General features: G+C 40.5%; 1 protein-coding gene across 3 annotated transcripts in view; it reads left to right on the top strand.

The window, feature by feature from the left end:
- The window catches only part of DOCK9 (dedicator of cytokinesis 9), a 175,143-nt gene that overhangs the window by 61,017 nt on the left and 98,330 nt on the right, over positions 1–15,796 (top strand). For all 3 annotated transcript variants that reach the window (XM_023513093.1, XM_023513092.1, XM_023513091.1), the window contains exons 10-15: positions 6,200–6,274; positions 7,724–7,864; positions 8,315–8,518; positions 8,912–9,034; positions 12,746–12,828; positions 13,357–13,479. In XM_023513093.1, the coding sequence (XP_023368861.1) occupies positions 6,200–6,274; positions 7,724–7,864; positions 8,315–8,518; positions 8,912–9,034; positions 12,746–12,828; positions 13,357–13,479 (749 nt within the window). The remainder of the gene's footprint in view (positions 1–6,199; positions 6,275–7,723; positions 7,865–8,314; positions 8,519–8,911; positions 9,035–12,745; positions 12,829–13,356; positions 13,480–15,796) is intronic.

Below are 15,796 nucleotides of genomic sequence, written 5' to 3'. Positions count from 1 at the left end.
AAAAAAAAAAAAAAAAAAAAACAAGGTAGAAAAAGGCAGGAGGTAATTTTTTGAAGGGAAAAAGAATGAAGAAAATTTAATGTATTGTCATTCATGCAGAGCGCTGTTTGTTGTCAGAGCTGGGAGTAGTCTGTTGGCTTGCCTTTTATTGGCTTGCTCAGTAGTATGCATGGGCAGACCTGTGCCCTGAGCAAGAGAGTGATTTGAGCTGTTTACATCACCCTCCAGTGTACCTGGAGTGGGAATCACATGTACCTATTGAGAAAACAGAGAAGTTAACTGTAACTATTGGTCATTCATCCCGTTGAGCCCATGGAGGAATGGGCTCCATGGCTGTAGCATCACAGGTGTGTGTAGGGGGCTGAGTAAGGAGAGAGCTGTGCAAGGAGGAGAGTTTAGTCAGGGGATGGAGAGGTAAAGAGCTCAGCACCAGGGAAGGAAACTTCAAGACAGGGCCAGGCTGTAAGGTTGGGTCACAGTGAAGTGACATTGCAGAGAAAGACCTAGATTACAGCGGTTCTCAACCTGGGGGTTGTGACCCACAGGAATAGTATTAAAGGGCTGCGGTCTTAGGAAGGTTGAGAACCACTGACCTAGACCAATGGGAGAAGGCAGAAAGTGGTTGGAGGTGTCATTTAATGGCAGGTTCCTCTCTGGTCAGTTGCTCTTTCTGCCTCCTTCATCCTGTTGCCCTGGCTTTTGTTCCTATAACTGAGACTTAGCCAAACAGGATATGACTGACAGGAAGTTATTTTAGTGCAAAAATAACTGATGTCTCATTCTGGAATACTATGCAAGGACCCTTTACTTATGGTGTGAGTGATAGGGATTTAGATTTCTAAAATACTTTGTGTACTCTTGGAGCTTATGTTTGTACATTCAGTACTGAACATCTTTATTGTTTTCATAGTAAGGGACACCCTGAATCTATCCTAAAGCCTGTTTTTTCCTTCTATTGTCTAATACGAGACAAAACAATTTTTGTTGTGAATATAACAAGATATATAGCATCAGTCTTATAAATAGTTTTTATTAAATAAACAAACTGTAGTTCACATTAGTTAATTGATTTCTTCCCCAGAAAGAAAGTCAAGGAGTAACATGATCAGGTTATAAACTCCATTACTAGTTATTTCTCTAGTAACATTTATCTTAGCTGAGAATGGAACATGGGTATCACCTCCTTGAATAAAGACAGTGTGAAGAAAACCCTTATGCTCACATCTTATATTTTCTTCCACAGCTTTTCTGATTTTGAGCTTTTATTCTATTCAGCAGCAGCTTGTTCTTAATTTGGTCTCCCACTGTGGTTCTGAAAGTGAAATGGAGTTTCATGTTAATCCAAAATTGCTCACATTCTATTACCTTATAGCTTCTTTTTAAGTGAATGTTATCTTTTCAGACAAATCTTCCACATCTGAACACAGGAAAAAGTTGGGTGTCTCAAACTTTATAATAGTCTAATTGAGATTGGGCAAGGATCACAGGACCCAGCTCAGCAGAACTTGTTGGAACACAAACCACTTCACAGGCATCTTTTCTGATTTTTTTAAACCAATTTTATAATAAGTACTTCTTTCTCTATATCCCAATCCAGAAAGTGCTATCATTAGGGGTTGAATTTGGGCTTTACAGAGTGGGGTGGGGGAGCAGACTTTGTTTTAGGTGAATCATTCTCTTTGACTTTTGAGCAAGTGCCAGTTTCCAGAGAATGGCTGTACCATTGTCCATTTTCTGTCTCCATTTTCTTCCATTCTCCTTCCCACTGAACCCAAAGTAGTCAGTGGGCTGTGGGCAGGATGGTGGCCACTAGGTGTTTGGGTAAAAGCCAGCAGCTCCTTCTACCACTGTGATATGGGCTGTCCACAGGTTGTTGTAACAGCAGAGCTCGTTTCTGTGCTCAAGAACAGTCTTTGGGATCATAGTTTTTTATATTTTGTGGGCTATTAGGTTGTGAAAGTACATTTAAGTATTTATTTTGTCTGTGTTAAAATTTTTAATTAAAACTAAATGTGCTTGCTATAATAAGGACAAATACATGAAGTTGTTTAAAGAAAAGTTAATCCTTTCCTTTCATCCTCCAGTTTCACCTTCCTCAGGATAATGACACTAACCTGTTGCTCTTGCCCTTTCACTAGACTGGTTGCTCATAGAAGCATACATACACATATAGGGATTTTTAGATATATTTTAAAAATATGCTCATGATATATACATATTACATGATGCTGAAATTTTGTCTTGTCACTTAAGAATATTTCATAGATGTCTCTGGGGTCAGTAGAAAATGGAGTTTGCTCATTTTCATTTCTTTCCTTTTTTTTTTTTGAGACAGAGTCTTAACTCTGTTGCCTTGGTAGAGTGCCAGTGCCATGGCATCATAGCTCACAGCAATGTCAAACTCTTGGGCTCAAGCCATCCTCTTGCCTCACCCTCCCAAGTAGCTGACACTCCAGGCACCTGCCACAATACCTGGCTAGTTTTTCTATTTTTAGTAGTCAGGATCTCACTCTTTCCCAGGCTCAAGTGATCTACCTGTCTTGGCCACCTAGAGTGCTAGGATTATAGGCCTCAGCCACTGTGCCTGACCAAGTTTGCTCATTTTCACAGAGGGCTTATAATCTACCTTACAGAAAAGTAAGCTGCATGGTGTTCTAGCTGTGGCTATGCATAGTTACCCAGTCATCTCTCTATTGGTGAGCATTTAAGTTACTTTCAGTTTTTAGCCTCCACCAATAGGGTACAATAAACAACATGATAGTAAATACTTGTGCTCTTATTTTAGTAGGAGAAATTCTCCATGATAGGAATTTTTAGGTCAAAGGTTATTGTGTTTTTAATGCTTTAAATATTGCCAGATTTCTTTCTCATAGGGTTATTACAATTAACATTACTATTTCTCTGCATCCTCATCAAAGGAAGGGAAAAATGGTATTTTAATTTATATTTCACTACTTAGTAGCGATACTATTAATAATTTATGTATATTTATTTTCTGTTTGGGTTTCTTCTTCTTTTCTGACTTACCTGCTTGTATAATGTACTTTTCTTTCTTATTAAGAGTCTGGGCTCTGAAGCCAGATGGTCTGAGGTAGAGGCAAGGCTTCCGTTTCATGTTGTAGGACTTTGGGCAAAGTGCTCTTCACCCTCACGCCTTGGTGCCTCCTCTTCTGGCGAGACCTGCCTCCTACCGCTCTATAAAACTTGAAAGGGCACTTAGAATAAGATCCAGCAGATAGATACTGGCTATTATCAATAAATATTAGCCTTTATCATTATTTATTCCAGATATTTATTAGTCGCTAACTCTGGGGTCAAACCCTGCCCTCCAAAGCCATGTTTTCTTGCCTCCTAGATTTTTCTTGGCAATTCCTTCAGCCACTATTTATTGGGAGTGCCTTAATAGCATCATCCCAGGCCTTAGAAGGGCTGGGAGGAACCATAAGAAGCCAAGTTTGCTTTTTATCTATCTCATAGCTGAGCTGTCAATATATAGAAGGTAGCTGACAAGCTTTTAGGTTATTTTTATATCTGAAGTTGTTGCTTCTTTCTCATTAAAGGATCTCTCCAGTGAAGAATGTATCTGTTGGGTATTAGCAGCAACATTGTGTCTATTTTGGCTGGTAGTTCATTTCTTTTTTCTTTTGATATGTCTGCCTCCCTGTTTCTTCTCTAACTGTATTGGAGCTCATGGTGTAGTTCCTGCTTTATTCATTTCTCATCTCTCATCACAGCAATTTCAGACAAGCATCTTTCAGAAAGGCCCCAGGAATTGCATCTGCATTAAGAACCCACTGCCCTAATCTAGCATCTGAGGTCACAATACAGTATTTGCCTTTGTGGAAGGAGTCAGACAGTTCAGAAGCAGAATATGTCATTGGTGGTGGTGGCTTACTGCAGCTAGCACTGATGGTTTTATGTTGCATACTGCTAGCATCATGGGCAGTATGCAACATAAAGCAAATTCTTTGGGTTCAGTTAAATAGTTTCCACTTGCGCGTGCTTTAGCTCTCTTGATGTAAAACATTTAGAAGGTAATAGGCAGGACCAAGTAAAATGAAGTTGTCCCATCCTCCCTGTGGAGAGAGTCTGCCTCCTCTGCAGCCACATATTTTTCCCTGGAAGCATTAATGGAAGATTTGTAGAAATGCCCCTTGACCTCCACAGTCTTCAAGCCCCCAGTGACTGCATCAGGATAAACTGTGTTGTGGCAAGAGATGTGAACCATCATCTTGTTCAACATTTTTGCTCACAAATGAACATGAAGTCCAGGGCATTTTGCATGGTTTGTTACCAACTGAACAAACTGAACTGAAACCCTGTTTCTTCATTAGTATTCTGGTGGTCATTTCATTAGACATAGACAGTTGGGTAAGTACAGTCCTGAGAATTTAGATTACTGCTAAGGATCTGTTGCATACAACAACTGCGACTGAGAAAGCCTCTTTACTTCTCATTAGCCTGGATTAGAAGTGTAATAATAGAGCTCCTTCAGCCTCAAGAGAAGACAAGATGCTTTTTCCACTGTGCTGTCACTGCACTGCATCAGGTGCTTTGAGGTGACTCATATCTTTGGGGAAAGTAGCAGATGAGAGACGACATTCTATTCTGACTCCATAGACTTAACTGTGGAGAGTGAGAGTAATAGAGAGCTCTGACTGTCAAGAAGAATAGGGTGCAGATTTAGAGGTTCCAGCATGTGAAATAACGAGCATAGAGATGATGTCTATTTTGCGAATATGCAAGAAGCCTCTTCGCTCTCTCCCACGCCTCCAGCCCCCATCTCTGCCACCATCTGTCTGTTTTCTTCAGTGGCTTTTCCTCTTTTATCCACCCCTTCACTGGTAGGCCCAGGGATTCTGTCCTCAGACTCTCTTTCACAGTCTCCCTAGACTTCCGTGCCCTCCTGTGTGCTGTTCTCTGAGTCTGTAACTCCAGCTTTCTCTCTGCCTATGCTCAAGTTCCATCACTCTGTCCACTGCATGATTCCAGTTGGAAATTCTGCAGACATTTTCATACTCTACTTTGTTTACATCTTTTCTACAGGTTTGCTCTTCTCCTTGAGTTGCCTGTCCCAGGTAATGGATTCACCATTCAGCAGGCCCCCCTGGCTAGAAATGGTGGGCCTTGTTGTGGGACTTGTGAGACTGTTGTGATAACCCAGGAAAGATACTGGGGGCCTCTTCTGGTCTTTCCCATTATACCCTATTGCCTCAGCCCTACCCAAGTCTTGCTGTTAAACTGTGGAACTCTCATTTTATTCTCTTGCCCAAAATAATTGCCATATATTTTGAATTCTGAATGAAATCTTCAGTCCTTAGAAGGCAAGTCCCAGACTCACTTCTCTTTGCCTTTTCCATCATGCCCAGTCACATGGCTTAGCAGAGGACTTGGTCATTGCTCAGGAGTGACTTGCCCCTTCACACCTGCAGTGCTCCTCCCAGACTTCCCTTTTCTTGTTTGCTGGCCAACTGTTCCTGTCCTTCAAGATGGGCCTTCTCTGGATGCCCTTTCCTGACTCCCACTTCCTAGTGTGGTGAGCTCCCACTTTGCCTTTCTTACTACCTGTCCAAATGCTGTCTGCCCAGCTGGTGTCCCCATCCCCTGGGTGGGGATGTTGTTCATGTTTATGTCCCCAGTGCTTGGCACATAGGTGTTCAGTGAATATTTATAGAATGATCTGCCATGGTTTTCCTCTGTCCTCCGTTTGAAATGTATCCCTTTCTCTCTCTTCCTAGACTGGACCCTATTAAAGCCTTTCTACCATCTGGGCTCATTTCCATCCTCACTATTTGTGCTATACCTGGAATGTTCATATTTTTCTCCCTTTTGCTCTCTAAATTCTGCCTTTTCATTCAAAGCCCATTTTATATTCCATTACTTTATGAAGCCTTTCTTGACAGATAAGTGCTTATTTCTTTTGCTTTCTTTCTGTTGTTTTTGACTGTCCAGTAGGTTGTTGGCTTCCCAGCGGTGAGGGTGGTGTGTCTGGACTTCTTTTTCCCTCTCGGCACTCACCATGTGTGCTGTGTGCTCACTGGCACATACCTCCTTATTGACGATGTGAAGCCAACTTTCCAAGATGAGGTAGAATTTTCTAGCAGCCTGCACCTTCATGATGGGGCAGCTTTTAAACATATGTAGATCTCTGTAAGAGAATGATTTTGTTATGAGTAATTTTTATTTATCTTATTATCAGAATACCAGAGATGCTGAAATCAAACTGAAAAGTGAAAGCAGAGTTAAACTTTTTTACTTGGACCCAGATGCCCAGGTAAGAACTATTAACATAGTCATGTTTAAAATTTAAAACCAAGTGAGGGAAAGAGAATTTTTGAAGAGTGTATTTGTTTGCTTTGGTTTATTTTGGATTGACAAGCAATATAACAATATGGAAAATTGGGGAGAAGGCTCGGCGCCTATAGCTCAACCGGCTAAGGCGCCAGCCACGTACACCTAAGGTGGCGGGTTCGAATCCCCAGCCTGGACCCGCCAAACAACAATGACGGCTGCAACCAAAAAATCGCTGGGTGTCGTGGCGGGCACCTGTGGTCCCAGCTACTTGGGAGGCGGAGGCAGGAGACTCACTTGAGCCCAGGAGTTGGAGGTTGCTGTGAGCTGTAATGCCACGGCACTCTACCCAGGGGGACAGCTTGAGGCTCTGTCTCAAAAAAAAAAAAGAAAATTGGGGAGAAAATGAAAACAACCTATAATCTCATCAACATAGCATTACTGTGGTGAATATTTGTATGATTGTTGAAAATTGAGATAGATTTATCCAAAGACATTTTTAGGTTTATAGTGAATATACAATTTACCTGTTAAAATAACCATTAGAAAATAACAGGTTATCACTACAGAAGTCTGGAAGTCAGTGATAATTCCCAGCTAGCTGAGGCTTAGTCCCAGATATAAAACCTTTTTTCCCATTTAACTTTAATAAGTATTCTTCTATATTTCTTTACAGACCTCATAACCATATGAATGTGTGTATGTATATTTTTTCTTTGCTTTTAGGCAGTTTTATTTATTTTTCTGAAATATTCATAACATAAAATTTTCCTTTTTTACCATTTTTAAGCATACAGTTTAGTGGCATTTAACTACATTCTTCTTGTTGTGCAACCATTACCACCACTGATTTTTAAAACTTTCTCATTTTCATAAACTGAATCTTTGTACCAAATAATAACACCCTATTCCTTTTTCCCCCTACTCCCTGGTGACCTCTGTTCTACTCTGTGAACTTGCCTGTTTTAGGAACCTCATTAAATGTGGAATCATAGAGTATTTGTCCTTTTGTGTCCCCTATCTTTCTCTTAACATACCATTTTCAAGGTCCATCTGTGTTATAGCATGCATCATCAGAATTTCCTCCCCTTGATGGCTAAATAATATTCCACTGTGTGTATTCACATTGTATGTATCCATACATACCTGTCGATGGACACTTGTGTTGTTCATAATCTTGATTTTTAAGGGTGGTATAATCATCCATTGAGTAGGTATGCCATCATTTACTTGACCATTATTATGAATTATATGTAACTATTAAAACTATATCCACTTACTGTAAAGTAGCAACACTACTATGAGTAAATGAGTGTGTGTGTACAGCTTTTCCATATTTTAAATGGTTTCCTTTGGATACATCTATAATCCAAAGTATAAATAATATTAAAAGAAGTACAATGCATTTATATATTTACATTTTCTTTTGAAGAAGCTTGACTTTTCGTCACATGAGCCAGAAGTGAAGCCATTTGAAGAGAAATTTGGAAAAAGAATTCTTGTCAAGTGCAATGATTTATCTTTCAATTTGCAATGCTGTGTTGCCGAAAATGAAGAAGGACCCACTACAAATGTAATTTTTATTCTTAAAAATAAAGATTAAAGAAAAAGTTTCCCATGTGCCCTTGTGCAGCCTGGCTGAGAAATCCTGGTTTCTGGTAGCAGAGGCACAGTGTCTGGATCAGGACAGGATGTTCGTGACAAAAAATGAGGGTGGCAGGATCGTACTCACTGTTCCCGGAGACAGATTTTGTCTTAGATGCTTGAGGGAAAGCAACTGCTTTCTTTAGAGCATACATTAAGTAGCAAAGCACATAAAGGTAAAATAATAATTCCATTTGTTCCCTAAAATGTTTTATTACCTTGTTACCTAATTCTCTATATGAAAAAGGATAGGACTGTTGAGTAGTAATTTATGGCAATAATCATAAATAGGCATGTCCTTCCTCCTTTGATAGCTGCATCCTTTTTACCCCTCATCATTTGAGCCATAGTGATCGTCTGAATTATTTGTTTTGTTTAGGTTGAGCCTTTCTTTGTTACTCTGTCCCTGTTTGACATAAAATACAACCGAAAGATTTCTGCCGATTTCCACGTGGACCTGAACCATTTCTCTGTGAGGCAGATGCTGGCCACCACATCCCCAGCTCCTGTGAATGGCAGTAGGCAGAGCCCGTCTGTCCTTCAGGGCATCCTTCATGAAGCCGCCATGCAGTACCCGAAGCAGGTGGGAACTGTGAGCCCTCAGGCCACTCAGACTTATCTTGCACATTATATAAATACATCAACAATGCTAAAATGAGATCTTATAATGCACCAGTGGGGTAAATTAGGTCTTTAATTATATTGACGGTATTTATAGTTAGACAGTAAAAGTGAGCTGAGAAATAAGTGGCTTTTAATTTCTCATTGCTTTTTTCTAAACCCTCTCTGGTCACCTCTCCCACCACATAGACTTTTTGAGCAGATGACAAACTATTGATCAGCTGCCTAGTTTAGTGTTGGCACTGGGTACTTCTTACTAGTTGTGCTATTGCACTGTTCTTTACTATTGTAATGTTCATGAGATTTGTTTGCTGCAACTGTGAATTCTACTTACTAAAGAAAATTGTTTCCCTAGGGAATATTTTCAGTCATGTGTCCTCATCCCGACATATTTCTTGTGGCTAGAATTGAAAAGGTCCTTCAGGGGAGCATTGCACATTGTGCTGAGCCATATATGAAAAGTTCAGACTCTTCTAAGGTAGGAATGACATTTTTACTTTGTGATGATAAAAAAAAATCTGAAATCTAATGTAAGCCATGTTTATAGTCAGAAGATGTAGAATACTCTACATTTATTTATTCTTTAACTTAATTTGTCGATTTTTAATGAAAGATATTCCTGTATGTGAATAAAATCCTTCGTTAGCTAGTCTATCCTAATATCCTGAAGTAATTTGCAAAGGAATTACCAGCTTTATACATAGTAAACTTTCATTGTTATAAAATATGTATGTAGTAGTCAGAGTTCATTTTATTTTTTGATGTGCCTCTTGGACTCTGAAATTATTTTGGTCTATTTATACCTCTATGTGGGCCTGGAGACTTTGAGATGCCCTTGACTCAGATGGGCTGGCTGATAGTGCAGGGGTTCAAGTCCCCTTAGTTTCTGTTGGAGGAGCAGGGTTATGTGGCAGAGGTGGCCTGACTTTAGGTGGAAGAGGGAAGGAGAACGTGCAAGATGTATATTTGATGAATTTTCATCACTTGTAGTGTATATTACTTGGGGAGTGCCTAGGTGTGGATGTCCCATAGAACTGGTAAATATTAGAAGTCATCCAGCCCATGATTTGCTTTCATACTTCAGAACACTGAGGTGTATGTAGGCCAGTTACCTGCTCAGCGTCTCACAGCTAGAATGGCCAAAGGGCATTTGACTGTCACTTTCTAGCACATTGTGTTACCTGGTTAGAGTAAGTTATTGAGTGCTATTGTCCTTGCCAGTTTTATAATATTTTTAGTTCTTTTTCTTTAAAAAAATGTATAAATAGTCATCTCAGAGATGTCCTGGATTCACTGACTAGGAGTGTCAGCCTTGAGTACCCTAGAGGCAGGCACTAAGGTGTCTTGAGTTGGCTTCAGAGCTTGCTCTCCTTGTCTCTGTGGGCACTCACACAGCATAGGCATGGCCACCAAGTACAGGATGGCCGTGAAAGAACAAATTTGCACATAAGAAGACTTGGGTGCTGAGCGTCTAACTAGCCTGAGTGCTTTGAACAAATCACATCACCTGTCTGACTCCAGATGTCACATCTGTGGATGAAAAATGATGTCACTACTTGCCTCCACCTTCCTCCAAGGGACAGCATTAGAGTCAAAGAGATAATATATGAGACAGTGCTGTGGGCACGTAAATCACTGAGACAGTGCTGTGGGTACGTAAATCACTGAAAGCACATCATTTATTACATTATAGTTAGAACCTAAAATTTTCAACCCCAGTCAAGTAAAAGCCCATTTACCCAGGTACTTGCTTCAAAGAGTAAGCCCTGCTTCAAGATAAAAGCTAAGTAAAGCTTGGTCTCTGGAGAGAAGCTCTTTTACTTTTTTAAACCAAGTCCTTAAAACCTTGGATGAGAAGCTTTCATGTTTTGATTAATAATCAATGAAAGCCCAAGATATGATCTATTCCCCCAACTGTGTATGCGACACATTTCCGAGGCCCATGCACACCACCTTTGTTACTTCTGCCTGCCACATGCACGGTTTGAAATTTGACAGCTCATGTTGCTGCAAGAATCACGTATCACTGTAGGCTAAACTTTCCTCTGCACACTTCCAGTGTCCGTTGAGCATCTGTTGAAGTCTTTTCCTTCATTACTTGTGGAAAGTAAAGCTCATCCATGTGTACATTATTCATGCATTCATTTTCCTACCGCCTCCAAAGCATTAAATTAAAGCAGGAATTAAGGCTCTACCATCTTAATCAGCATAGAAATGTTGGCAGAGATGTTACAATGAAATCATTTTTTCTCTCCGCATTGTCTTTTCAATTTTCCCAAGATGATCTCTAGAACATATTTGGAGTAAATTTTCATTTTGGAGGACATTTTCATGAAAAGCTGCTATAGGTATCTACTGTTTATAGATTTTTTTAAAAGAAAGGAAAAGGAAAAACCTGAAGGGTAAAAACATGTTTTTTACTTTGACTTTCACATGCATTATGTTCTTCTTTGGGCAGCCTTAGAGCTCAGCCCTCATTTACTATAGGTAAGACTTATTAAAGTCTTTTGTGTTTTAGCTTAAAATTTTATACATAGACTACATTTTACTCCATAACATACTCATTATAGTTAGAACCTAAAAATCTTGAACCTGAAAATGTTTAGATAAAGTTGGCTCTCCATGAAGGCAAGCTGCTACCTTGTGACCCTACTAAGTGCCCCCGTGAGGCAAGACCATAGCACTGAGGAAGAAAGGGAGGGTCTAGAGATGATCCCCAGCCATCTGTTTCAATCGGATTGTTTTCCATTTGACTCATGAAAGCAGTGATTCCCACAGCATGATTATGACAGGATGATAAAGTTTTATAACTGGGAGGGGCTGTGAAAAGTATAGCCCAGGCCCTCTGATTTTCAGGTGAAGATAATAGAGCCCAAAGAGGCTCACTGACCTAGCAGTGTCCTTTCAACCTTTTTTGTCTCGTGGCACACTTGAACCTATGGTTAAACTTCCACAGCACACTTAAATTAATGTCAATCAATAAAAAAGAGTTAAAGAAAGAATATACTTACTGTGCTTTTAGTGTCTTTCAAAAATAAGTGAATTAATGATCTTTTAAAATGTTTACGGCACACCCAAGATCCTCTCACAGCACACCAGTTGAAAATCACAGAGCTTCAGGGTCACACAGCTGGGTTTTGTTTGACAAAGAGATGGCTTCTGAATCTTCTAGTTTTTGATTCCTAAAACTGATGGCACACACAGATCACTGGGGGTCTTTTCAGAATGCAGGTTTGGATCCAGGAAGATTGGGGCAGGGCTTGGAGCTCTGCATTTCTAACTGTGACGTGGATGCCTCAGCTCAGCAGCACACTTCAGTTCGAAGGTGCTAGAGCACATTGCCCAAAGTTGATTTGACTCTGATGTACTACAGTAATGTAAATGACTCTTCAGCCTGCTGCTCTGACTTTCTGTATTAATCAGACTTTGCACTGATAATAGTGCATTATCATAGCGTAAGCAAATTTGGAAAAATTAGGTGTCACCTGCTTTAGCAGCAAGGGTATAGTTGATTGATAATGACCTGTCATACATACATGTCTTAGTCCAAAAACAAGCTTTGTTGTGTAGTGTAGGATTAATCAGCCAACCCACAACAAACCAAAATTGATTATAGGAAGTAAAAATAGCAGTAACTTATATTTAGAAAGCAAGAATATAATAGCAATTAAAAACTGCAACCTAACTTAGAGTCAGTACCTGTGATGCTGTCTTCTTCCCCAAACTGTGGGAATCTGCATAAACCAGTGTATATTTAGAGCTGTGAAAACTTAGTATTTTCATTAGGGTTGTCGTTTAAGTTCTAGTAATGTGATATGTTACTATTGATGTAAGTTGATAACTCATTGGACTTTCAGTCAGTAGCCCTTACTCATAAGGAAGTATGGAAGCCAGCGAAATTGCATGTTTGTTGCCTGCAAAGACCAAAGAAAAGACATACATGTTGGAGATGGTCTTTATTGTGTGTTCTTTGAGAATCACTGCTAGAGAATGCATTGAGTAAAGAATGCATTCTCTGCATTGAGAATGAATCCAGCCACATTCATTACTGTCAGATGTGCTTTTCCATGCATCTGAAGCTACGAGTGTGTTAAGGGCTTGTTTAATGAATGTGTGTTGAAGGCTCTTCGGGTTATAACAATCAGTGAGATGCAGTGTCTCATGGCTTTATTCTGATGTCTTCTTCAAGGTGGCTCAGAAGGTGCTGAAGAATGCCAAGCAAGCCTGTCAAAGACTGGGACAGTACAGAATGCCATTTGCTTGGGCAGCGAGGTAAGGGCAGCACCTGTTATACCTTTTATATAGATACAGATAGGTTGATAGTCCTATTCTGTTTGTAATTCAGAGACAAAGAGAATTTGTGTGAAATTGAAAAATAAGCCCCAAATTTGAAAAACCATTTAGTAGAGTCACAGAGAGGAAAGATGCTGACCAGAGCTAGCAGGAGCAGGGTTGGATGGCGTGTCTGCCTCAGAGCTGGCATTCCAGGGACCTGCCACAGGCCTCCAGTGGAGCAGGCCCCAAAGCCTGGAGTGATCTTTACCTCTGGTCTCTACTATTTAAGCTTTTGATTGTTACATTGTTTCCTAAGCTCAAGCCATCAGCTCAAACTGTTTTCTGTGTAAATTAAGTTAGTTGTGCCCATCCTTATAAATGTTGTCCATGTTTTTAGATAATAAGATTTCTGTTGGCTATAGCCAGTGGAACAATAATTATTCTTCCCTTAGAAACCAGGCTTATGCGAGGGTTTATTTTGGTCTTTTGGAAACACAGTTTAGAAATGTTGCTTTGCTATTTCAGGACATTGTTTAAGGATGCATCTGGAAACCTTGACAAAAATGCCAGATTTTCTGCCATCTACAGGCAAGACAGCAATAAGCTATCCAATGATGACATGCTCAAGTTACTTGCAGACTTTCGGAAGTGAGTTTCACACTCTTGTTTCCACACCTGAAAAATAGCAGTAGTGTGGCGGGGAGGGAGAAACAGGGAGTGGTCATTTAAATTGCTGGATTCAGATGTCAGAAGGGGGGCAGTAGGTAAAAATGGAACATTTCCTCAAATCATTGTGAAGGAAGGAAGTGTTTAAAATCAGAATGTACTGGGTTCATTTGATTCTGTACAGGGCATTTGGGTGGTGCCGTGAAGGGTAGGTAGAGATGAATCTGAAGAGTTCACAGTTGAAGAACCTTTGTTAAAAGATGAGAAAGAAGTTGGCAAAGCCACTACCTGTGGAAATAGGAAGGGGGCATTATTTCAAGTCATGTCAGAGAGTCCTGATTACTGAGTCTCAGCTTCCCAGGTGGGTGTTGGGGTGCAAGGGGATATAAATGGGTAGTTGTTCAAAATAAATAACTCTGAGGTTCCTAACTTTTGAGATGGATTGACTCAAGGTTGACTGATTAAGTGAATGGGTGGTTAGGGGAAAGGTAGAAGATAGCAAATTACATAGTACTTAATGTTTGCAGCCATGATCCTAAATGCTTTCTTATACTGAGTGTATTCCTTTTTTAGGGTTTCCGTAACAAAGTACCAAACACTGGTTGGCTTAAACTGATCGAATTGTATTCTCTCCCAGTTCTGAGGGCTAGAAGCCAAGGAAATAGCAGGGCCACACGCCTCTGAGGTCTCTAGGGGAGGATTCTTACTTGCCTCTTTTAATGTCTGGTAGCCCTAGAGGTCCCTTGGCTTGCAGCAGCTTAACTCTGATTTGCCATCTTCCTGTGTATCTATCGAAATGTTCTCCTGCGAAGAGTAGTTGTGAAAGATCAGGGCCAATCCTAGAGGCCTGGAGGCCTTGTCTTAACTGATCACATCTGTGAAGACCTTGTTTCCAAATAAGGTCACATTTATATATACTGAAGGTCAGGACTTCAACATATCTTTTTGGAGAACACAGTTCAGCCTGTCACAGTGAGGCAATGAGGGGTCCCACTTGTTCAGTCTTTCACAGCTGGCAGAGGGGGGAAGTCAGTCTGTCAGGGGTCGGAGCAGTCACCCCACCTGCCCAACCTCCTGCCCCAGATTGTGTTTTGCTGCTCCATCATAAGAAATTCACTTATAAACTTGTGAAACTGATTTTCTTGTTAGGGAGATGGATTTAGAATTTTTCTGGGAAAATTCTGGGACTGCAACTTTAAGCAGAAAATGAAACAAACAGAATGACCAAGAACCCACGTGCTAACAACTCTGTACTATGGCTGCATTTCAGTCTTATTTTTTGACTGAAAATGCATGTTGAAGTAACAGTATTATCAGTTTACCTAGAACTCAAGAATAGCTATTCAGCTTTCCTTAATTTTCACCTTTTTCTTATTTCTCTCTCGTCAGTGGTAAGAATAGAAGAGATATGAGGCATAGAAACTGGTTCAATATGTTCTAAAACCTTCGAGATTTATTATTAAAAAGAACCCAATTGCATCCACTTTAGCAGGCAGCTTTAGTCTTCAAGATGATATGAAATTTCTTGCTAAGAGGTTCAAAAAACTAAAAGGGGGAAGATTTTCAAGGTCTCTCTTTTTTTTTTCTTGCAGTTTTTGGCTGAGGCTGGGTTTGAACCCGACACCTCCAATATATTGGGCCGGCGCCCTACTCCTTTGAGCCACAGGCACCGCCCCAAGGTCTCTTTAAGTTATGAGATCTTATACTTGTTGACTCTCTCGATGATTCCCCTATTTGGGGCTTTAATGAGAAGTGCAATCACAAAACTCATCTTCCCTGGTGCAACAAGGTTTGCCTGTTTAGCAAAGCTAAGTGCATGCCCACTGGTTTGGTTGTGAATTAGCCTTTCCCAGGGCACGGAGGTAATTGGAGCAGGGGGAGGTAAGGATGCCAGTGAAGGATGAGGCCTGCTTGGTCAGCCTCTCTGATTCCTGGATCATACAAGGTTCCCTAAAATGCTGGTCACCTTCTGATAATCATGTGCCCTGGCAAGGACAAAGGCTATGGCCAGAGCGTGCACCTGGATCCCTGTGAGTCTGTTACCATTTTTGCAAGACTAGATAAAAGAATAGCACTTTTTTTTTCTTTTCTCCTCTTCCCTCCCCTCCCCTTCCACCTTTTCCTTTCTTTTCGACAGAGTCTCACTCTTTTGCCTTGATAGAGTGCTGTGGCTTCATAGCTCATAGCAACTTCCAACTCAAGAGGGTTCAAGTAATCCCTTTCCTCAGCCTCCCAAGTACCTGGGATGATAGGCATCTGCCACAACACCCAGCTAGTTTTGAGTTTTTTTTTTTTTTTT

Source organism: Otolemur garnettii, unplaced genomic scaffold (assembly GCF_000181295.1).
Source record: "Otolemur garnettii isolate 467f Iridium unplaced genomic scaffold, OtoGar3 scaffold00034, whole genome shotgun sequence".
NCBI lineage: Eukaryota > Metazoa > Chordata > Mammalia > Primates > Galagidae > Otolemur > Otolemur garnettii.
The sequence above is the reverse complement of the archived record's forward strand: the minus strand, read 5'-3'. Positions and strand labels throughout refer to the sequence as shown.